Raw genomic sequence first — 17,916 nt, forward strand, 5'->3', positions numbered from 1 at the left:
TGATCATTCTCCCGGCCATCTTGATTCCAGTTTGTGCTTCATCCAGTCCGGGATTTCGCAAGATGTACTCTGCATTTAAGTTAAATAAGCAAGGTTGCAATATCAATAGCGACGGTAACCCAAGGTAAGGTCTTCGCTATCGCAATCGTTCTAATTCCCGCCCAGGGGAAGTCCCGCCCTGTCTGGCGGCGCCGGAAGTGACGCAGTCCCTTAGCGGAGCCGGGAGTGTGTGGCTGCTGGAGAAGCTGGAGACCTGCGCGAGCCCAGTGTCCGGCCGGCAGGGGCCTTCGGCTTCCCCGACACCGGAGGACATTGGCGGCAGCCCCCGGCCTAGCTCCCGAGCACAGCCATGTCTGGTAATGGCAACGCGGCCGCAACGGCGGTGAGTCCAGAGCCGGTGACCCTCTCAACCTCAGTCTTCCGCACTAGCGGTGCAACGATTGGCCCCAAGTTGCCACTCTCCGTCGCCCATTGGTCGGGACGATTATCTGTCTCCCCCGCCTCCCCGCCCCCCCCCTCCCCCCCCGCTTTGGCCCGAATAGTTTTTAAAGGGCCAGTAGCTGCTGCTGCTGCTGCTGGGTTGCCCTTAAAATCCGTATTGCCCTGGGGAAATCTGTGAACAGTGGGGACAGACTTAAGAGCAGAAGATTTGTCTCGAACGGGAACCTCGTTGCTTTGGGGATCTGAATGGCATCATGAGGCCTGGAGTCCACGGCTCTAGATTTAGTGACCCAACCCAGGAAAATTCATGTACACGAGACAGGGTGCTATTCCATGGGATCCTTTCACTCGAGACAGGTCCGAGGCAATTAGGATCGAGAGAGGAGAGCATACCTCTAAGTCTCCGAACTACACTCAAACGTTTTGGAAGTGCACCTTCTCCCCTTTTTTCCTGTTAACGGCCACCTACCCCCAACCTACACTCAAAATTCCCCAGCTGAGGCACCGTTGAGTTACTACCTTTGTGGGTGGGGAGCGCCCTCGAGCCTTCCTATTCTTAGCCTGGGGTCCTAGCTTTGGACTTGTGCAGATGCAAAGTGCAGAGCTGGTGAGGCCAAAGTCAGCCTGAGATTAGAAAGGAGGCGAGCAGCAGTTTATCTCTTCCTGAACTGCCTGCTGGTAAGGAATGGGATTCTTTGCCATTGTTGACATACCTGAGCGCTGGACTAGGAGTAACAAGATGTGATTCCAGCTCTCAGTGGTAAAGAATTCTTTACCCAGTGGTAAAGAATCTGCCTGCCAGTGCAGGAGACACAGGAGACACAGGTTCGGTCCCTGGGTCGGGAAGATCCCCTGGAGTAGGAAATGGCAACCTGCTCCAGCATTCTTGCAGGGAAAATTTCATGGACAGAGGAACCTGGTGGGCTACAATCCATGGGGTCACAAAGAGACACGACTGAGCCTGCACATGCATGCACCCATGATTTAACCTGTGGCCCTGGTCAAGTTGCTTTGCTCTTCACAGCCAGCCTTTGCTTCTGTAACATGGTTCCTCTCTGCCTGTTAAGTTGTTATGAAGATTAATAGCAATAGCTCTAGTATATACGTACTTGATAAGGATCTTTTTACTGGAAGAGTTTGACTTGAATATGCTGTGCAGAATCAATAAAATTAAGGGATTGTTTGAACATAGCAGTTTCTGGGATGTTTCTGTGGGCTCCTTGTGGCCCAGAATTTTAGTGGCCATGTTTGGCATTTCGAGCTTAGTCTAATTTGCTCAGGGTACCCTAGGGTTTATTTATTGGAGAAGTGATAGCTGTGGAGCAGACTAAAGTCTGAGAGCAACCAGTTGTTACCTCCTCTAGTGACAGAGGCCCCAGATACCTGGCTGCAGAAGAACTCCATAGGATGAAGATTCCAGAATAGGGAAAGTTGATAGTGTCTGTAGGGGCTATTGTCTGATCTGGAAAGAAATGGGACCTCAGACTGGAGAACTCCGTTCTCCCTGGTTGGCACTGAATACGTTTGTCCAAGATATGCTGACAAGAGGAAGAGGTGTGTCCCATTGAGTTCTTGGCTTAGTCTATGACATCCTAATATTTCCTTCTTGGTGAAATCAGAGGCCACATTCTAGGTGAAGGGACATTAGACAGCTTATCCTCTTAGTCTTATAGAATATCAAAAGCAGAAGATACTTGAGTGCAAACTTCATTTTATAGATGAACAAAGAACTTTATAGATGAAAAACAAGATGGTGAATTTAAGGTCACCCTGCCAAGAAGCTGAGCAGGACTATATGTCAGATCTATTGGCCCCAGACCTTTACATGTGCATGCCAACCAGATTACGGGATCCATAGTGTGGCAGCTATGGGGTAGGTCTTATAGTATCTAGGTAGCACCGAAGCTTTCTTGAAGCTGCTCTGTTGGGGATGCTGAACTTGTCCTCAGTGACTCAGCGCAAGTTCCCCTGTGTGGCCCCAGCTGCCCTGCCCCTGCCTGCTGCAGGCCCACCCTCTCTGGGGCCAGGCTGATGGGCCTTATCTCTCTATCCACCTGGTTGAGTGCAGCATTCCTGGTGCCTTTGCTTAGATGAGCTTCAGGGCTTAGTGTCCTTGTCATTACAGCAACAGCGGGTCCTACTATCGCTTCTCTCTGGTCTCTGCTTCTCTGGATCCGTGAGGAGGCAGAAGGTATTAGGGAAGGTAAAGGGACTGTCTTGGAGAGTCTTTCCCCACTCTGAGGCTCACGTGGCCACAGGGAAGGGGCTGAGGTTCCTTTATTCCAAGCCAGGAGTCTGGTTCTTGGACAAGGTTTTGAGGACCTTGAACAGCAACGGGGACTGTAACCTGGGGACTTTTTTTGCAGGAAGAAGACACCCCAAAGATGAGAGTGATTCGAGTGGGTACCCGCAAGAGCCAGGTTAGTGCAGGTACCAGGGTGGAGGAGGTTTGTCAGAAGAGTTCTGTGTTCATAGTATTATAAGTTGGGGGGCCCAGAGGGTTCTCAGCAGCCTGGGGGTGGAGGAAATGGGGTGACTGAGCATTAAATCCCATGCAGAATGACAGATGGCATTCTGTGAAGAGATAGTCCCTAAGCTGGGGAAGTTATTGGGGTACAGAGGACTCCCAGTCCAGAATCCTCCCCTTCCTAGGTAGCCATTCCATGCCCTCTCTGAATTCCAATCCCTTCAGGATCTCTATGACCCTGTGAGGATTTGAGCCTAGGGCAGTGGCCAGACTACAGGGCTAACCTAAATTTCTCCCCCACAGCTGGCTCGCATACAGACGGACAGTGTGGTGGCAACGCTGAAAGCTTTATACCCAGGCCTGCAGTTTGAAATAAGTGAGTTTTCTGGACAGGAATGGAAGCTGTTTGGAAGCTTTTATCCCCCCTGGAGGGGGCTTTCTTTGACCAGAACCTGGTCCCATTGCCTCTGAGAGTTCTTGGCTATCCCCAGTTTGGAGGGCCCATTCCTCCTTTGAACACCTCCAGCTTTGAGCTTACCTGGGCTAGCCTAGCATTTTAATATCTTCTGCTTTGTGTCTTTTTATGATTGCGTCTGGTCTTCCTCTTAGATAGTACTTTCGCAGGGGATAGGATCTGGTGCTTTTTTGCCTCTGTATCCACTGCCAATCTTAGCACAACTGCTGGGCTTAGCAGGGGCTCAATAAATGCTGTTCCATGAGCATCTAATTGGTTGACTTTCTCTTCAGTTGGTATGTCCACCACGGGGGACAAGATTCTTGATACCGCGCTCTCTAAGGTAGCACCATTTTTCATCCAACCCTTTCCTCCCTCGTCCTCTTTCCTTTCCCCCAAAGATTCACCTTGAAGTTCTTTCTTGCCTGGCAGATTGGAGAGAAGAGTCTGTTTACCAAGGAGCTGGAGCATGCCTTGGAGAGGAATGAGTAAGTGAAATCGGGAGCATGACGCCCTCCCAAGCTCTCACTAGGACCCCAGTGCACATCACATCTGGGTGTCAGCTAGACTGTTAGGCTTAAACGCTTGGATAGGCTAGAGAGGGGCTCATATGTGAGTTTTTCAGGCCTCAGAAAAGGAGAGAGTCCTAGATCTGAGCCTTCTGGCTGCCTGGGGTGCTGGACTGGCTGGGGGAGGGGGGTGAGAGGGAAGAGAAGAAGGGGAGCAAGTCTCAGGGACCCAAGGTCTCAGAAATGCCCGCTTCCTGAACTGCTCTAGGCTCCACCAGTGACATACAAGCAGGAGTGAGTGGAGAAGGGCTGGGGCCTGCAGCTCAGACCCCTTCTTCTTGCCTCTCTCCTATCTCCCTAGAGTGGACCTGGTTGTTCACTCGCTGAAGGACCTGCCCACGGTGCTTCCTCCTGGCTTCACCATTGGAGCTGTCTGCAAGTAAGAGCTCTGCCCTTTGGGACTTGGCCTTCTGTCTCTAGGCTGTCTCCCCTAACCTGAGGAATGTCATGCATGGCAGAAAATTCAGAAAATGCTAGTTAGTTGACTATTGAGAAAGACTGGAAGTGACCTGAACTGAGATCTCTCCCTCATTCTATGACCTCTCCATCTCCAGGCGGGAGAGCCCCTATGATGCTGTTGTCTTTCACCCAAAATTTGTTGGGAAGACTCTAGAAACCTTGCCAGAGAAGAGGTAAGTAGACAGGTATCTTGGGATATGTACAGCAGATGGAGGGGTGGAAGGAGGAGATTTCAGAACAGTTCCTGCTTAGAGTTAAATCTCATTTTAAACCATCTCTCTGCACAGTGTGGTAGGAACTAGCTCCCTGCGGAGAGCAGCCCAGCTGCAGAGAAAGTTCCCACATCTGGAGTTCAAGAGTATTGTATCCTTTCAGAAAAGGGAGGAGGCAACAGCCAAGGAGGAAGACAAAGTCCAGAGGGCCCTGGGAGTTGTGAGGGGGAAGGACTTCCAGAGGAAGTGGACTGTGAATGCAGTGGACTGCATGTCGTCCCATTCATCCACCCACCCATCTATCCATCCATCCATTCATAATCCTTTCATGTTTTCTTAGCCCCAAGCAAGTGCCTGGCACTGGGGATATGGTGAGCAAGATTAGCATTGTCCCTCCTAACATAGTTTACATTTTAGTTCTGGAGACAGACAACCAGGCATTGACAATACAGAGTGATGCTGAATATTGATTACATGGAGGCGGTGGGATTGGCAGTTGCTTCCATTTTAATTAAACTTTTTAATTGAGGTATAGTTGATGTACAATGTTGTGTTAATTTTTGGTGATTTGGTGATTCAGTTATACATATATATACATATTCTTTTTCATATTATTTTCCATTGTGGTTTATTACAAGATATTGGACATAGTTCCCTGTGCTATACCGTGGGACCTTGTTGTTTATCTGTTTTGTATGTAGTAGTTTGTATCAGCTCATCTCAAACTCCTGGTTTATCCCTACCCCACTACTTTCCCCTTTGGTAACCATAAATCCATTTTCATTTTATATTCCACCATATTGTTTTGATTTTTACAGTTGTTTATAAAGCTGATTTTCAAAGTAATATTTGCTAAGTCCTTCAATGTAGAAAGTAGAGAATTCTCTGGAGGCTTCTAGCTGGAACATCTAAACACAGACTTGAGGGTCAAGGAAGGCTTCTTAGAGGTGTTGTAACCTTGGGTAAGGTTAAATGTAATAACTTAAAACCTCTATCATTTCCTCATCTGTAAAATGGAGATGTAATACTACCGCCTACTCTTTCACCCTTGGGCTGTGGTGAAAATTCAATGAATTGATGTATATAAAGCGCTTCAGGACAGTGTGTGGCATATAGCAAGTATGAGTAAGTGTCAGCAGTTGTCACCAAGCTGAGAACTCAAAAGGTGAGAAGTTAGCAGCTAGAGGGACTCAGGCAGAGGAAACAGCGTCAGGCTCCAGCCTGCCCAAAGCTTGTGGTCCTTAGTGTCTCTCCACAGCGGGGAAACCTCAACACGCGGCTGCGGAAGCTGGATGAGCTGCAGGAGTTCAGTGCCATCATCCTGGCCGCAGCTGGCCTGCAGCGCATGGGCTGGCAGAACCGGGTGGGGCAGGTAGGTTTCCTCTCTCCTCTCTAGTTGCCTTCATCTCTTTCCTGCCTATATTCTTTTTGAATACCCATTTCTAGCCAGTGCAAGCTGGAAATGAGACCCAGGTTAGCAAGGTTGGGGCTCAGAAGCTGGACTCCCACTTTTGCTTATCCAGGCTTTCTGTAGGTAGGGAAACGCCAACTCAGTGCTGTGTGCTTCTGGGCACCCCTACCTCCACCCTTCTGACTGCCTCTTCTGCCCTCACAGATCCTGCACCCTGAGGAGTGCATGTATGCTGTGGGTCAGGTATGCTCGACCACGGAAGCCATGTATTGTGTCTCCTCCTTTTGTTTTCAACCAAGTACTGTCCCTTAGCTCCATTGGCTGGGGAAAGATCGGTACTGGTATCTTAGGCTATTTTCCCATCAGGGGGCTCTGGGTGTGGAAGTTCGAGCCAAAGACCAGGACATCTTGGATCTGGTGGGTGTGTTGCATGATCCTGAGACTCTACTTCGCTGCATTGCTGAACGATCCTTCCTGAGGCACCTGGTAGGACCTGTGCTCCTGTGGAGGGGTGGATATTAGGAAGGGTAATGGGGAGATTTCTCCTGCTGTGTCTTTAGTCATAACTCATTAAGAATGGACAGGACCCAGGTCTGGGCCCCTGCCTCGTTTTCCGTTATGTCCTTGGCGGGAGTCTGTCTGTCTCTGGGCTCTGGTTGCAGGGTGGTGATAAGGGTCTTAAGCTAACAGGGAGAACTTGTTGCAGGAAGGAGGTTGCAGTGTGCCAGTGGCAGTGCATACAGCTATTAAGGATGGGCAAGTAAGCAGGGGAAGATGGGTGGGAGGGCAGGGAAGGAACTGGCATTTCCCCTGTGTATCCACCACCATGAAGAGCACAGGTTTCTAAGTAGTTCTCTTACAATTTACTGAGGCAGCCATTTTCTTTCCCAGCTGTACCTGACTGGAGGAGTCTGGAGTCTGAATGGCGCAGAGACCATGCAAGACACCATGCAAACCACCATCCATGTCCCTGTCCAGGTGCCAAGGCTGCAAGGGGAGGGAAACACATCTTTGTTACCTCCCCTTTCGTTCTCACCAAATCCAACCCTTCTTCCTTCACCCAGCATGAAGATGGCCCTGAAGATGATCCACAGCTGGTGGGCATCACTGCCCGGAACATTCCACGACAACCCCAGCTGGCTGCTGAGAACCTGGGCATCAGCCTGGCCACCTTGTTGCTGAACAAAGGAGCCAAAAACATCTTGGATGTTGCACGGCAGCTCAATGAAGCCCACTAATTGGTCTGTGGAGCACAGGTGCCTGCCTTGCTGGTGCCCAGTGCCTACATCCCAGCCCTCTGCTACCTGAGGAGTGACTACCCCCACAGGATTGAACTGCAGGGGCAGAGTCTTCCAGAGACTTGTCTCACCGAGGGGCCTTGCCTCCCCAGTAGGTGGGGGCTTCCTCTCTAGAGAAAAAAAAAAATCTTAGTAATAAGCCACAGCCTTTGAATGTAACCAGTTCTACTAATAAACCAAATTTAAAGGTGCTTTTTGTTTTTGGTGGGGCTGCAGAAAAGGACAAACTCAAAACTCTTTATTTATGCCTGATCTCTGAGGCTAGGACCCTTTCAAAGTTCTGAAAAACGCCTTCTGTCAGTAGTTCCCATTTTCTAACAGAATCGAGTGTCTCCCAGGGAACGCCAAGAAAGCCATCATCTTAATAATCTACAATTTGTCGCTCCAGTTAACAGTAAAGCCTTATATCGGTTCCCCTACCCCACTACCTTTAGGTATCTAGAGTCGACTCTACAACCCTTTCGCAAAATGAAGACACCTCACTTTTCTTTAGGAAAAAACCCTTTAATAAAATTAGTCCATCTGAAACTCCCCCCAATACCTAAAGTACTAGTTTTGGATGGGTTAGCTGCAAAATTCCAGTTCCGAAGCCAAAGGCGGCTCAGTCCAGACGGGGATTAACGGACTTGTGCTGGTATCTAGGTGCTTGGCAGGCGGAGTGGACCCGCCGGGAAGGGAGCGGGGAGGAGGGGCGGGCCCGGGGGCAGGGCTCCCGCAGACCCCACGCCGCCAGAACCCGCTACCGTTGGCGACGCTCACGCCGCGAAGGGTTTCTTCCAGGACGCGCACAGGCCAGCGAATGAAGATGGAGGGAACGCGGGCGTGCGAGGCCCGAGATCCGGCAGCAAAAGGGGTCCCAGGACGAAATGAAGCAACCGACTGACTCCGCCGCCGGCGGCAATCGAGTCCCGTCCTAAGCACCGAGCTGTAACAGAGCGCACGGCCTCGCCGGCGACCGTCCGCACCGACTCACCTTCCTCCCTGGCCCTGCGTCAGCTCGGCCGGCCCAGCTTTCCGGAAGGTGCCGCGGCCTCCCCGCAGCCCATCGGCATTCTGGGGCCAAGCCGGCCGAGTCACGAGCTCGCTCCCGGGGCCGAGCGACGTTCGAACGCGCGCCCTCCGCCGAGCTTCGGCGGGAGCGAGCCGCGGGGGGAGGGGCGGACCGGGAAGGGGCGAGCGCGCGGCCGCCCGGCCCGGAGCCCGAAGTGGCCCAGCTCTTTCCGTGAGTGCTGTGGTGGCCCTTAAAAGGGCCTTTGTGGTGTAGAGGGGAGGGCTGGGCGGTGGCGGCACGGGCGCCCTCAGTACTCCTGAGAGGCCTGGGTGGCCTTCTTGCCGCCCGCTGGCGTCTTCGGCCCCACGGTGGCGCTGGTCTTCTTAGGCAGCAGCACGGCCTGGATGTTCGGCAGGACGCCTCCCTGGGCGATCGTCACGCCGCCCAGCAGCTTGTTGAGCTCCTCGTCGTTGCGGATGGCCAGCTGCAGGTGGCGGGGGATTATCCGCGTCTTCTTGTTGTCGCGGGCCGCGTTGCCCGCCAGCTCCAGGATCTCAGCGGTGAGGTACTCGAGTACCGCCGCCAGGTAGACCGGCGCGCCGGCGCCCACCCTCTCGGCGTAGTGGCCCTTCCGCAGCAGCCGGTGCACGCGGCCCACGGGAAACTGAAGGCCTGCTCGCGAAGAGCGCGACTTGGCCTTGGCGCGGGCCTTGCCGCCGGTCTTGCCGCGGCCAGACATGCTGTATGAGGTAGAAGAGCGGTGAGAAGGACGGCTGACAAAACACAGGAACAGCCACCCGCCGCAGTCCAACGCTTCCGCGCGCGCCCAGGGGCTGCCCTTATAAGCCCCTCAGGGCACACCCCCGCGCCCTCCTGATTGGCTCTTTTCTCGAATACCCGCCTCTGGTTGGCTGAGGTTAACTCTTCGGTGTCGCGCCTCAGCTGAGGGAACGCGTCCGCCGATTGGTCGAATTTGAAAACCCTTTGCCCGGGGAACAGGAGAGGAGGCGCAGAGACTACCCGACAGCCAGCCAGTCTCGGCTGTAGCCAATCCAAGTGAAGCGCGCCAGATTTAAACGCTACAGCCCGAGACCAGAACCGGAAGACAAGAAGAGTAGAATCGGAAGCCACCTCAAGAGCCTCTGGGAAGTCTGCGCAAGGCAGCCCTAGGATTTTTAAAGGCAAAGAGTCAACACCACAACTACCTCTGCCTCCCGTCCTAGGTCTGGTCACTCCCTCCTCCTACCTGGCAAAAGAAGAGTGAAAAAGGGAAGGAATGAGACCCCTCTGAAAGTCCAACCCTACCCCAGAGAACAGATAACGCCAATCTTATGGCCCCTTGTGCCACCCGAGCATCAGGATTTCACATTTATTCAACATGTTCTGTCTGGTCTGTTCTTTCTGATCACTTCTTGCTAGGAGGCGCCTGATGTGCTTAAAAAAAGAAAGAAAGAAAAAAGGATGGGACAGAGAGAGGCATCCTGTCCAAGGAAATACTTCCTTCAACCTTCCCCATCCACCCTACAATGCCCACATAGGAAATATACCTATAGGAACAACAAGAAAAAGACAATACTTTATTGTCACCACTGGGAGCACCTGGCCCCCGGTCTGCTCTTAATCATCAGAATACTTAATTTATAGTCAAATGTCAAGTCACCTTTGAACCTGTGTCCCTATCCCCAGCCAGAGTTCTGTCCCCAAGTCCAGCATTTTCCTTGAGTGTCAGAGTTGTGGGCAATTGCATAAAAGCTACAGTACCCCAACTTAGGAGGCAGCAAAGATGGGATGGAGAGGGAGAGTGGCAAGCTGAAGAAAGCCATAGGCAAAGTCCAATCACCAGTTATTAGAGAGCAAGACAGGCCCAAGTGTCAATAATCACAGGGGAAAGGAAATGCTGAGAACAAAATCTGGAGGAAAATGAAGGGTGGGAGAGGCCTGGGCCAGTTGGCAGTCTTGGTCCAGGAAATGTTGGCCTGAGTCAGGAACCCCGGAGGCTGTGAAGCAAAGGGCAATGGATCAGGGGACTCAGACATCATAGAAGAGTCGGACAAGCTGGTACCGAATGGAGAAGGTGACAGCACTACCGACGACCTGCAAGGAGAAATGAACTCTAGTAAGAACCCTGGAGAAAGGGAGACAAGGAGGTGTAAGCCACACCCCCAATAGCACTGCACCTGTAGCAACAGCAGGAGGAGGGTGAGGTTTCTCTCATGCATGGGCCCAAAGACTTTAAGTAGCAAGTTGATGAGGGTCATGTTGTTACATTCCGTGAAGGCACCATCCTCATTCTCACTGTGGCGCACCGTCAGTAGCCCAAGGTTCTCTGCTACCTGGAGAGGCCAAAAGTGGAGAGAACTTTCGCTAATACTTATGCTTCAGGAAAGGGATCTGCTGAATGCTTGCAAACTCCCCTCGGGTCTGATGTAGGCCTAGGTTTTCCCATTCCCTGAATTCAGAATGGCAGCCTAGAGCCTTACCTCCTTGTTACCCTGTTACCTTTAGAATAAAGGTGCCCAAGAAAGAGAGGCTCTTGGTCTTGAACTTGGAATAGCTCATCTCCAGTTTGCCTGTCTTGGTATTGAGTCTGCAGGGGAAGAGAGCTTCATGTGACTGGGCCACTACCCAAAGAACTCTCCTCACTGGTTAATTCATAGAAAGAGCACTGAATGTAGGGTCAAACACCCTGAGATCTATTTCTGGTTCTGCTGCATACTTCTGTGTGATCAGTGCTGCTGTGAACATTAAATGAGATCATGTAACTAAATGTGCTCTGTAATGTATAAAGGGCTAACTGTGTGGAGAAAGCCCTTCTTTGGGTCCACTCCCTTTGCACAGCAAATGTCTAAGGCATCCCGAGTGACAAAGCTATGATGTCCCTTTCAAGCCCCAAAGCTACCTGGGCATACGGTGGCGAGGACAGGGGATGATATGCAGGAGCTGAGGCAGTGAGTAGAGGAAGTTGAACACCTGGGGCATGAAGAAGAGGAGCATGGTCTTGCTGAAGTGTCCCAAGATGCCCACCACGGCAAAGGTCATGCCAGCAAAGTAACAGAAGGTATCTCCCACAAACACCCGTGATGGGTACCTGCGTGGGGGAGAGGATCTGAGCCAGCAGCAAGAGGTGTTAGCAATTCTTTATCTCACATTAGACATCCTGGGCACTGGGCTAGCCCTAGCTAGATCTGGCTCAGAGAGGGTTTGCGCTCTCCCAGCAACTCTCCAGGAACCAAGGCCCTGATTCCTTTTATTCCTGGGGGCTCCACAGCATCTGCCTCAGTGACTGATTTATGAATGCGTGCATGCTAAGTCCCTCAGTCATGTCTGACTCTTTGTGACCGCATCAACTGTAGCCTCCCATGGAATTTCCCAGGGAAGAATACTGGGGTGGGTTGCCATGTCCTGCTTCAGGGAATCTTCCTGTCCCAGGGATTGAACCAGGTCTCCTATATTGCAGGTGGATTCTTTAGCACTGAGCCACTGCGGAAGCCCAAGAATATAACCAACTAAAGACCCAGAGAACAATACAGAGATGTGCAGGTTTAGCCTCTGTATCAGGAGATGGGTCACAATCAGGACAACACCTGCCACATGTCCAAAGAGCTGTCCCCCCGTCCACAGGCCTACTTACCAGTTATGGTAGAGCAGTCCCAAGGTGGTGAAAAAAAAGGGTATCATGAAGTAGAGAGAAAAGATGTGATCATCTCGATAATCACCTTTGGAAGAAGGGGAAAAAGAAAGAAGGAAAAGTTGATGTCCACTTCCCCTGCACATCATGGTCCTATTTTCCTCTAAGTTCTTTTCCAAGCTATACAGTCCACCTCTCTAAAGTCTCAAGGACTCACTACCCCTTTTATATCACCCAGGCAATTTCCAATACTTCACCTCTTTCATGAACCCCTCCTAAACTAGTTACTGTCTTACATTTGGTTCAGACCATTCACACTCTGGTTTGAATATCAGCTTTACTTCCTGAGTGACCTTGATCATGACACATTTAACCTAACATGACACGTTTAACCTCTCTGAGTTTCTTATCTGTGAAAAAAGTTGATAAAAAATACCTGCTACATAGAGCTGCTACAGAATTTAAAGTGAGATTACATTTTCAAAGTGCTTAACTTTAATAAGCACTTATGGAGGTCCTTCAGCCAAAGACCACTAAAAACATGCCTGGAGTCAAAGCTAGGTTTACTGAGGTGTAACAAGGGACACTTTGGAACCCACACACTGTGGGGAACCTTAGGATGCCTCAGTAAGGAGGTGTTAGGAGCACTTGTTATAGGATTTAAGTAATTCTGCGGAGGATGCAAGGAAACAGAGTTTTGCCCTGGACTGGGTGCTGTCAGCAGGGTTAGTGCCATGATTGAGAAGCTTAATAATTTTTATCCAAGAAGTGAGAAGAACTGAGCTGTTATCAGAAGGAAGCAGCAACCATTCATTTTAGCCAGCAGGGGATCTTGGTCATTGTGAGATGTACTGTGTTCCTGTGGTTTTGTCTATTCTCAGACTGTTATAGAGGGGGTCTGGTTTTGGTCACAGAGTTACCCTATCTGATTTGGGGTTTTATAAAATTGTTTATGCTCAATAGGAGAAGGCTATGGCCTACCTATTAGTGACAATCCCTTTATAAATGCTAGGGCTTTCTTTCTCACATTTAACAAATCTTAGTTACTATTTGTAACTTATTATTAATAAGTAAATAGCTCCCCTTATTTTCCATAATTATTCACATATCACATTTTTTCTGAATTCCCCAAAGCCAGAGATCAGGCCGCTTCCTTAACACTCAGACTTCTCTCCCTATTCCAATCCCACCTACCATCCAGCTCCACCAAGTTGAAGACAATGATGGAAGCAGAAATGACGAGTGACTGGCCAGCCTCAAGGCCATTAATTCCTGCTAGAATATTAATGGCATTGGTACAGAACACTGCCAGCAGCCCCATGTAGACATAGTACAGGATCCCTGCGGGAAGAAGACAGTAAGAAAAGTAATGCTGCCTGTGGAACAAGGATTTAAGGATATTCTTCTGACAAAAGTGGTGAGGACCGAGTGTGGGATGAAAGGTCAACAAAAGGATCTAAGAAGACACAGCGGGGACAAAACAGGAAGGAGAATGTGGCGCACCAGGAAGGATGCTCGGCCGGATATCTCACAGGGGGCAAGGGTGCCCTGAAGTAGGGGTCATAGGGGCAGAAGTGGCGGTGCTACTTACCCAAGTCCAGATGCAGGCCAAGGATCGGGCGTAAGGGCTTGGGTACCACAATGGTCGTGTTGCCAAAGTTGGTGAAATAGACCATGAGGAGAGGTAGTGAGGCAGCTGTGGGCAGCAGCAGCTTATGGCGCCAGCGCAAATTCAGTACATCATCCGCGAAGCCCAGGAAAATCATGCAGCAGATGGCAAGGAGTGCACCTATCAGGGCCACAAACTGGGGGAGGCTCGGGCATGTCATGGCTCCAGCCTACTCCCACTTCACCTTTCCTTTCAAGAAGACCCGTCTTTTCGTTCGTTCTCAGCTCCTCCCCGCAAACCCAAATAACCCCAACTCTCTTCACTAACTCCTAGCCCTAGCCCCAGGCAGCCGCCCGCACTAACCCACTTACTTCATGGTGGGGGAAGGCTTTACACTGCTGCTCCACAAAGCAGTTCAGGAAAGGGAAAGGGATGAAGCAGAAGAGTATGATAAGGAAAACAGCACCGCTGATCACTCCCTGGGACTCTGGGCTGTGGCCCGGCAGCAAGTCAGGTGAAGGGGGGGGGGGGGGGGGTGGAGAAAAAGAGGAAAGGGGGCGTGGTCACTCACTAATGCAAGCAGTACCGTCACCTAACTCGGCGGGGAAGGGCACCACCACTGGAATCCCAGATACACCCAAGGGTCCCACCTTTCCGCCTCCATCCCTTCCCCAACACTAACCAGATCTGCCCTCCACCTCCCAGAATCCCGGGCTGGCTGCTAGGGTAGCGCTCTGTCTAGCGCGCAGTCAAGCATTCCAGTCCCCGCCTTTGCCCACCCCTTCCCCCCGCCTGCCCGGCCCCTCACATTTGCTCCCGGCTGGATTTGTTGAGGTCCTGGCCACAGAGGCGCGCGGCGATGAAGTGGCCTCGGAAAGCAGGGATAAGGGTCAGTGTGGCCACAAATCCCATCAGCGAGCCGATCAAATTCACCAACAGCGGCATAGGCAACTCCGGGAAGGCCCACATGGTGACCTGCCAGGCGGCCCACTCGGCCGCCTTCTTAGCTAATGGGCAAGCTCCAGCAGTAAGGTGTAGCCGCTCCCCACAGGCTGGTTCTTCCTACAGCAGCCTGAGCAAAACCCAACAACTCTGACCTGAGCCGCCTTCGAGACTCCCGCGAGCCTCTATGAAGCAACCTTGGCTCTGCCCCTCTGCCTCTGCTTACCCACTGTTTCCGCCCGGATCTAGTTCGCAGAGCAACTATCACTGGAAGGAGGCGGCCATTTTTAATACGGGCATAATAGCGGGGACAGAAGTGTGATTTTAAACCAAACCCTTTATTCGAGAGATGAATCATCACCAGGGATCTGGAAAAGCAATTAAAGAAGGACAAACAAAAGCAGATTCTTTCCCAACATCATATTAAAGATGTACAGCCCAAAGCGGAAAAACTCCTTGCCCGGTTCCAAGATGAACGCCTCCTTGTACCACGTGTCTGACGCGGCTTATTTTTGGTTCCACGTCAGGTTTAGCTCCGTCGGCCTCCGCTGGTCACGCTAAAAGAGCCAATGCCTGGCGTTTACTATGGGACGCCTCTGGAACCGGGAAGATGGCTACAGGAAGCAGGGGGGGCAGGGGGAGGGCGGGCGAGATAAGGATGTGGAGCAGCACCTGCTCCTTGTAGAAAAACCTGTTGCCAAGGTAGTCAACGTTGAGAAGGAAGCCAAGGTAAACACAACTCAGTTCCCCGAAACTCAGCTACGGTTTGGAAGATGATGTAAATTTTAAGCGCCGACACTTGAAAAGCCCCTCCCACTTCATGTTTTCCGGTGTCCTTGATTCAGGTACTTTTCCTTCATCATCCCACCCACCTTCTACCCCCGCAGTAGCAGTTAGTTGCCGGGCAACATAGCGGCGCACTTCAGAACTGATGGGGCTGGGAGTGCTCTCAGGTTTGGATTTAACCCAGTACTTGACTTTCCTCCGTATGGGATCATTAGACTGTGGCAGCCTTCCAATCCGAGGAGGTGAGGCCGAGGCTTTGGAAAGAACTAAGTAGGAGAACTCGGAGAAGGCAATGGCACCCCACTCCAGTACTTTTGCCTGGAAAATCCCATGGATGGAGGAGCCTGGTAGGCTGCAGTCCATGGGGTCGCTAGAGTCGGACACGACTGAGCGACTTCACTTTCACTTTTCACTTTCATGCATTGGAGAAGGAAATGGCAACCCACTCCAGTGTTCTTGCCTGGAGAATCCCAGGGACGGGGAAGCCTGGTGGGCTGCCGTCTATGGGGTCGCACAGAGTCGGACACAACTGAAGCGACTTAGCAGCAGCGGCAGCAAGTAGGAGAACCAAACCCCAAAGCGGCTGGCTTCTTGTAAACCTGAGGAATTCCCGGGCAGGTTTCTCCCTCCAGGTCAGGTGCCTTTTGCTTGGCACCTGTTTCCCTTGTTCACGCATTCACGGGCTCTTAGGTGGCAAATGATTCCAGTCCTCAGGGAAGAAATCATCACGAGGAAGTTGAGAGAACTCAAGTATGCTGATAGTTTCTTCATTCTTTTGAATAAGAGTCAGAGTCAGGTTGACTCTTTTTAGGCCAAAGGTAGTCCCTCTTGTCTCTCAAATGTTCTTTCTACTTGAAGGTGGCTCTAATTAACAACATAAAGCCATATATATGGCTTATATATATATATATATATCAAGCCAGTAATTACTTGATAGTTGTATTCCACCAGTTTTTCAGTACTTATTATCCCACTGGTATTGTTTTTCTGTGTGAGTGTGCAGCTGCATATGGGTACATGAGTGTGCATCTGTAATTCCCTAGAGGCACAGTGTTTTCTGTTCCACAGGGTGTCCCCCTGGGGCTAAGCACACAGATATCTGTATAGAAGGCATCAACACATATAATGAGTCTCTATCTGAAAGAGGTACAGAGGGCAATAGGAAAGAACAATTAGTTGTGACCAGGGGAAGTGAGAGGAGCTTGAGGAAGAGTAATATCTCCAAAGATTTCAGTATGTGACAAGAGTGGAAGGGCCTTTCAAACAGGGAAAGTGAGACACCAGGAGCAGGTGGAAAGGAGGAGCTTGTGAGAGCCCCAGAGGAGGCAGCATTCAGATATCTGGTTGATCAGGAGCAGGCTGAGACTCCCTGGAGGTCTGAGGAATAGTCTGTATCTATTTCCTGTTTTATTAGGAGGCCAGTCCTAATAAATCTTCCCATCTTGGCATTGGGAACCTTTGTCTCTTTCTTCTCCAGAGATCGTTAGCCCTCCCCCACAACCCCCACTGGAAGAGGATAGGGGACTTGTTCAAAAACAAGACACTGGGGATTCATGGATAGTAACATGCATACATGTTACTATCAGAACATGGTTACTTGGATACTTGTTATATAATCGGAATATTTTTGTTCCCATGATGGTAAATGCCCAATTGATTATCAGACTCCCAAGGAGAAACAAACACATGATTGTCTGGGCACACTTGAAATTTTGTGCCTGTCCTGATACAAGTTCAAAGCATCTGCCTATATGCTGATGCTCATTCTAGGATCCATGGATCAGGTGGGTTGTCAATGGTTTCAGCTGGTTTCTTGGGCTGAGCAGGCAAGGTCTGAGATGCACATCTCCTGCTAGGGAGCCCTGAGTGCCTTCCAGTAAGCAAAGCCAATGCATTATTAAGTCCAATTGCCTGAAAAGACTGTCCTAGAAATGTTTCACAGTGCTGAACAAGTCATTATGAGACAGCTTTGGAGGGTTTGGATCTATGACACTTACAGGACCATATCTGTGGCTTTTTCCAGGCAGCTGAGTTACTTTTTTCCATTTCTTCCTGCCTCTCCTTTATCAGCAAGCCCCAAGATCTCCCATTCCACTTGGATGATACAAATAGATTTTCAAAAGATGGAAACAGTATAGAAAATCTCAGTGTTTACATGTATATTGGAATATTTTCTGTTAGGCTTCTTTATATTTATTTATTTGGCTGTGCTGGGTCCCAGCCACGTCACTCAGGACCTTTGATCTTTGTTGTGACATGCAAATTCCTAGTTGTGGCACGTGGGATCCAATTCTCTGACCAGGTACCAAACTCGGAGTTCCTGCATTGGGAGCACAGAGAGTCCCAGCCACTGGACCACCAGGGAAGTCCCTCTGTTAGACTTCTTAAAATTACAAAGAATTTGTGCTTGGGAAGCTTTTAAGTACCGTAGGGACACAAACTGAAATAAACATGATTGTTTTCCTGAAGGAGTTGACTTCCTTATATTAAAGTATCTTGACTGAATATGAGGGAAGAGAGATGAGTTAAGACAGGGTCCCCACTTTTTTTGCCCTCTAAAATCCACACTCTAGGACTTCTGTAGTTTGTGGTTTTGTTGCTAAGTCACATCTGACTCTTGCTATCTGATCGCCAGGCTCCTCTGTCCAT

The 17,916-nt window shown here is 50.4% G+C and overlaps 3 protein-coding genes across 7 annotated transcripts; 1 reads left to right on the forward strand and 2 right to left on the reverse strand.

Moving 5' to 3' along the window:
• The first annotated feature begins 179 nt into the window (after positions 1-179).
• Positions 180-7,502, forward strand: HMBS (hydroxymethylbilane synthase). The gene is made up of 14 exons (XM_055548344.1): positions 180-382; positions 2,808-2,861; positions 3,212-3,284; positions 3,656-3,705; positions 3,795-3,850; positions 4,233-4,310; positions 4,486-4,563; positions 4,678-4,753; positions 5,861-5,974; positions 6,218-6,256; positions 6,380-6,499; positions 6,720-6,773; positions 6,905-6,991; positions 7,078-7,502. Exons 1-14 carry the CDS (start codon positions 350-352, stop codon positions 7,249-7,251), a joined length of 1,086 nt encoding a protein of 361 aa, XP_055404319.1. The 5' UTR covers positions 180-349; the 3' UTR covers positions 7,252-7,502.
• A 292-nt stretch (positions 7,503-7,794) lies between these two features.
• On the reverse strand, positions 7,795-9,182 carry LOC129628804 (histone H2AX). Its single transcript, XM_055548345.1, has one exon. The coding sequence runs from the start codon at positions 9,039-9,041 to the stop codon at positions 8,610-8,612; it is 432 nt and encodes a 143-aa protein (XP_055404320.1). The 5' UTR covers positions 9,042-9,182; the 3' UTR covers positions 7,795-8,609.
• Positions 9,183-9,860: 678 nt separating this feature from the next.
• Positions 9,861-15,306, reverse strand: DPAGT1 (dolichyl-phosphate N-acetylglucosaminephosphotransferase 1). 5 transcript variants are annotated; one of them, XM_055548341.1, is made up of 11 exons: positions 15,154-15,301; positions 14,971-15,038; positions 14,348-14,849; positions 13,911-14,031; positions 13,522-13,735; positions 13,125-13,271; positions 11,934-12,018; positions 11,202-11,390; positions 10,802-10,889; positions 10,480-10,635; positions 9,861-10,396 (listed from the first exon to the last, which is right to left on the reverse strand). In XM_055548341.1, exons 3-11 carry the CDS (start codon positions 14,506-14,508, stop codon positions 10,331-10,333), a joined length of 1,227 nt encoding a protein of 408 aa, XP_055404316.1. In that variant the 5' UTR covers positions 14,509-14,849; positions 14,971-15,038; positions 15,154-15,301; the 3' UTR covers positions 9,861-10,330. The 5 variants fall into 5 exon arrangements, with proteins under 5 accessions (XP_055404316.1, XP_055404313.1, XP_055404317.1 ...); XM_055548338.1 differs by having other exon boundaries at positions 14,348-14,611; positions 14,708-15,038; XM_055548342.1 differs by lacking the exon at positions 15,154-15,301 and having other exon boundaries at positions 14,971-15,043.
• Positions 15,307-17,916: the final 2,610 nt, after the last annotated feature.

The sequence above is a fragment of the Bubalus kerabau genome, chromosome 15, assembly GCF_029407905.1.
Source record: "Bubalus kerabau isolate K-KA32 ecotype Philippines breed swamp buffalo chromosome 15, PCC_UOA_SB_1v2, whole genome shotgun sequence".
Lineage (NCBI taxonomy): Eukaryota > Metazoa > Chordata > Mammalia > Artiodactyla > Bovidae > Bubalus > Bubalus kerabau.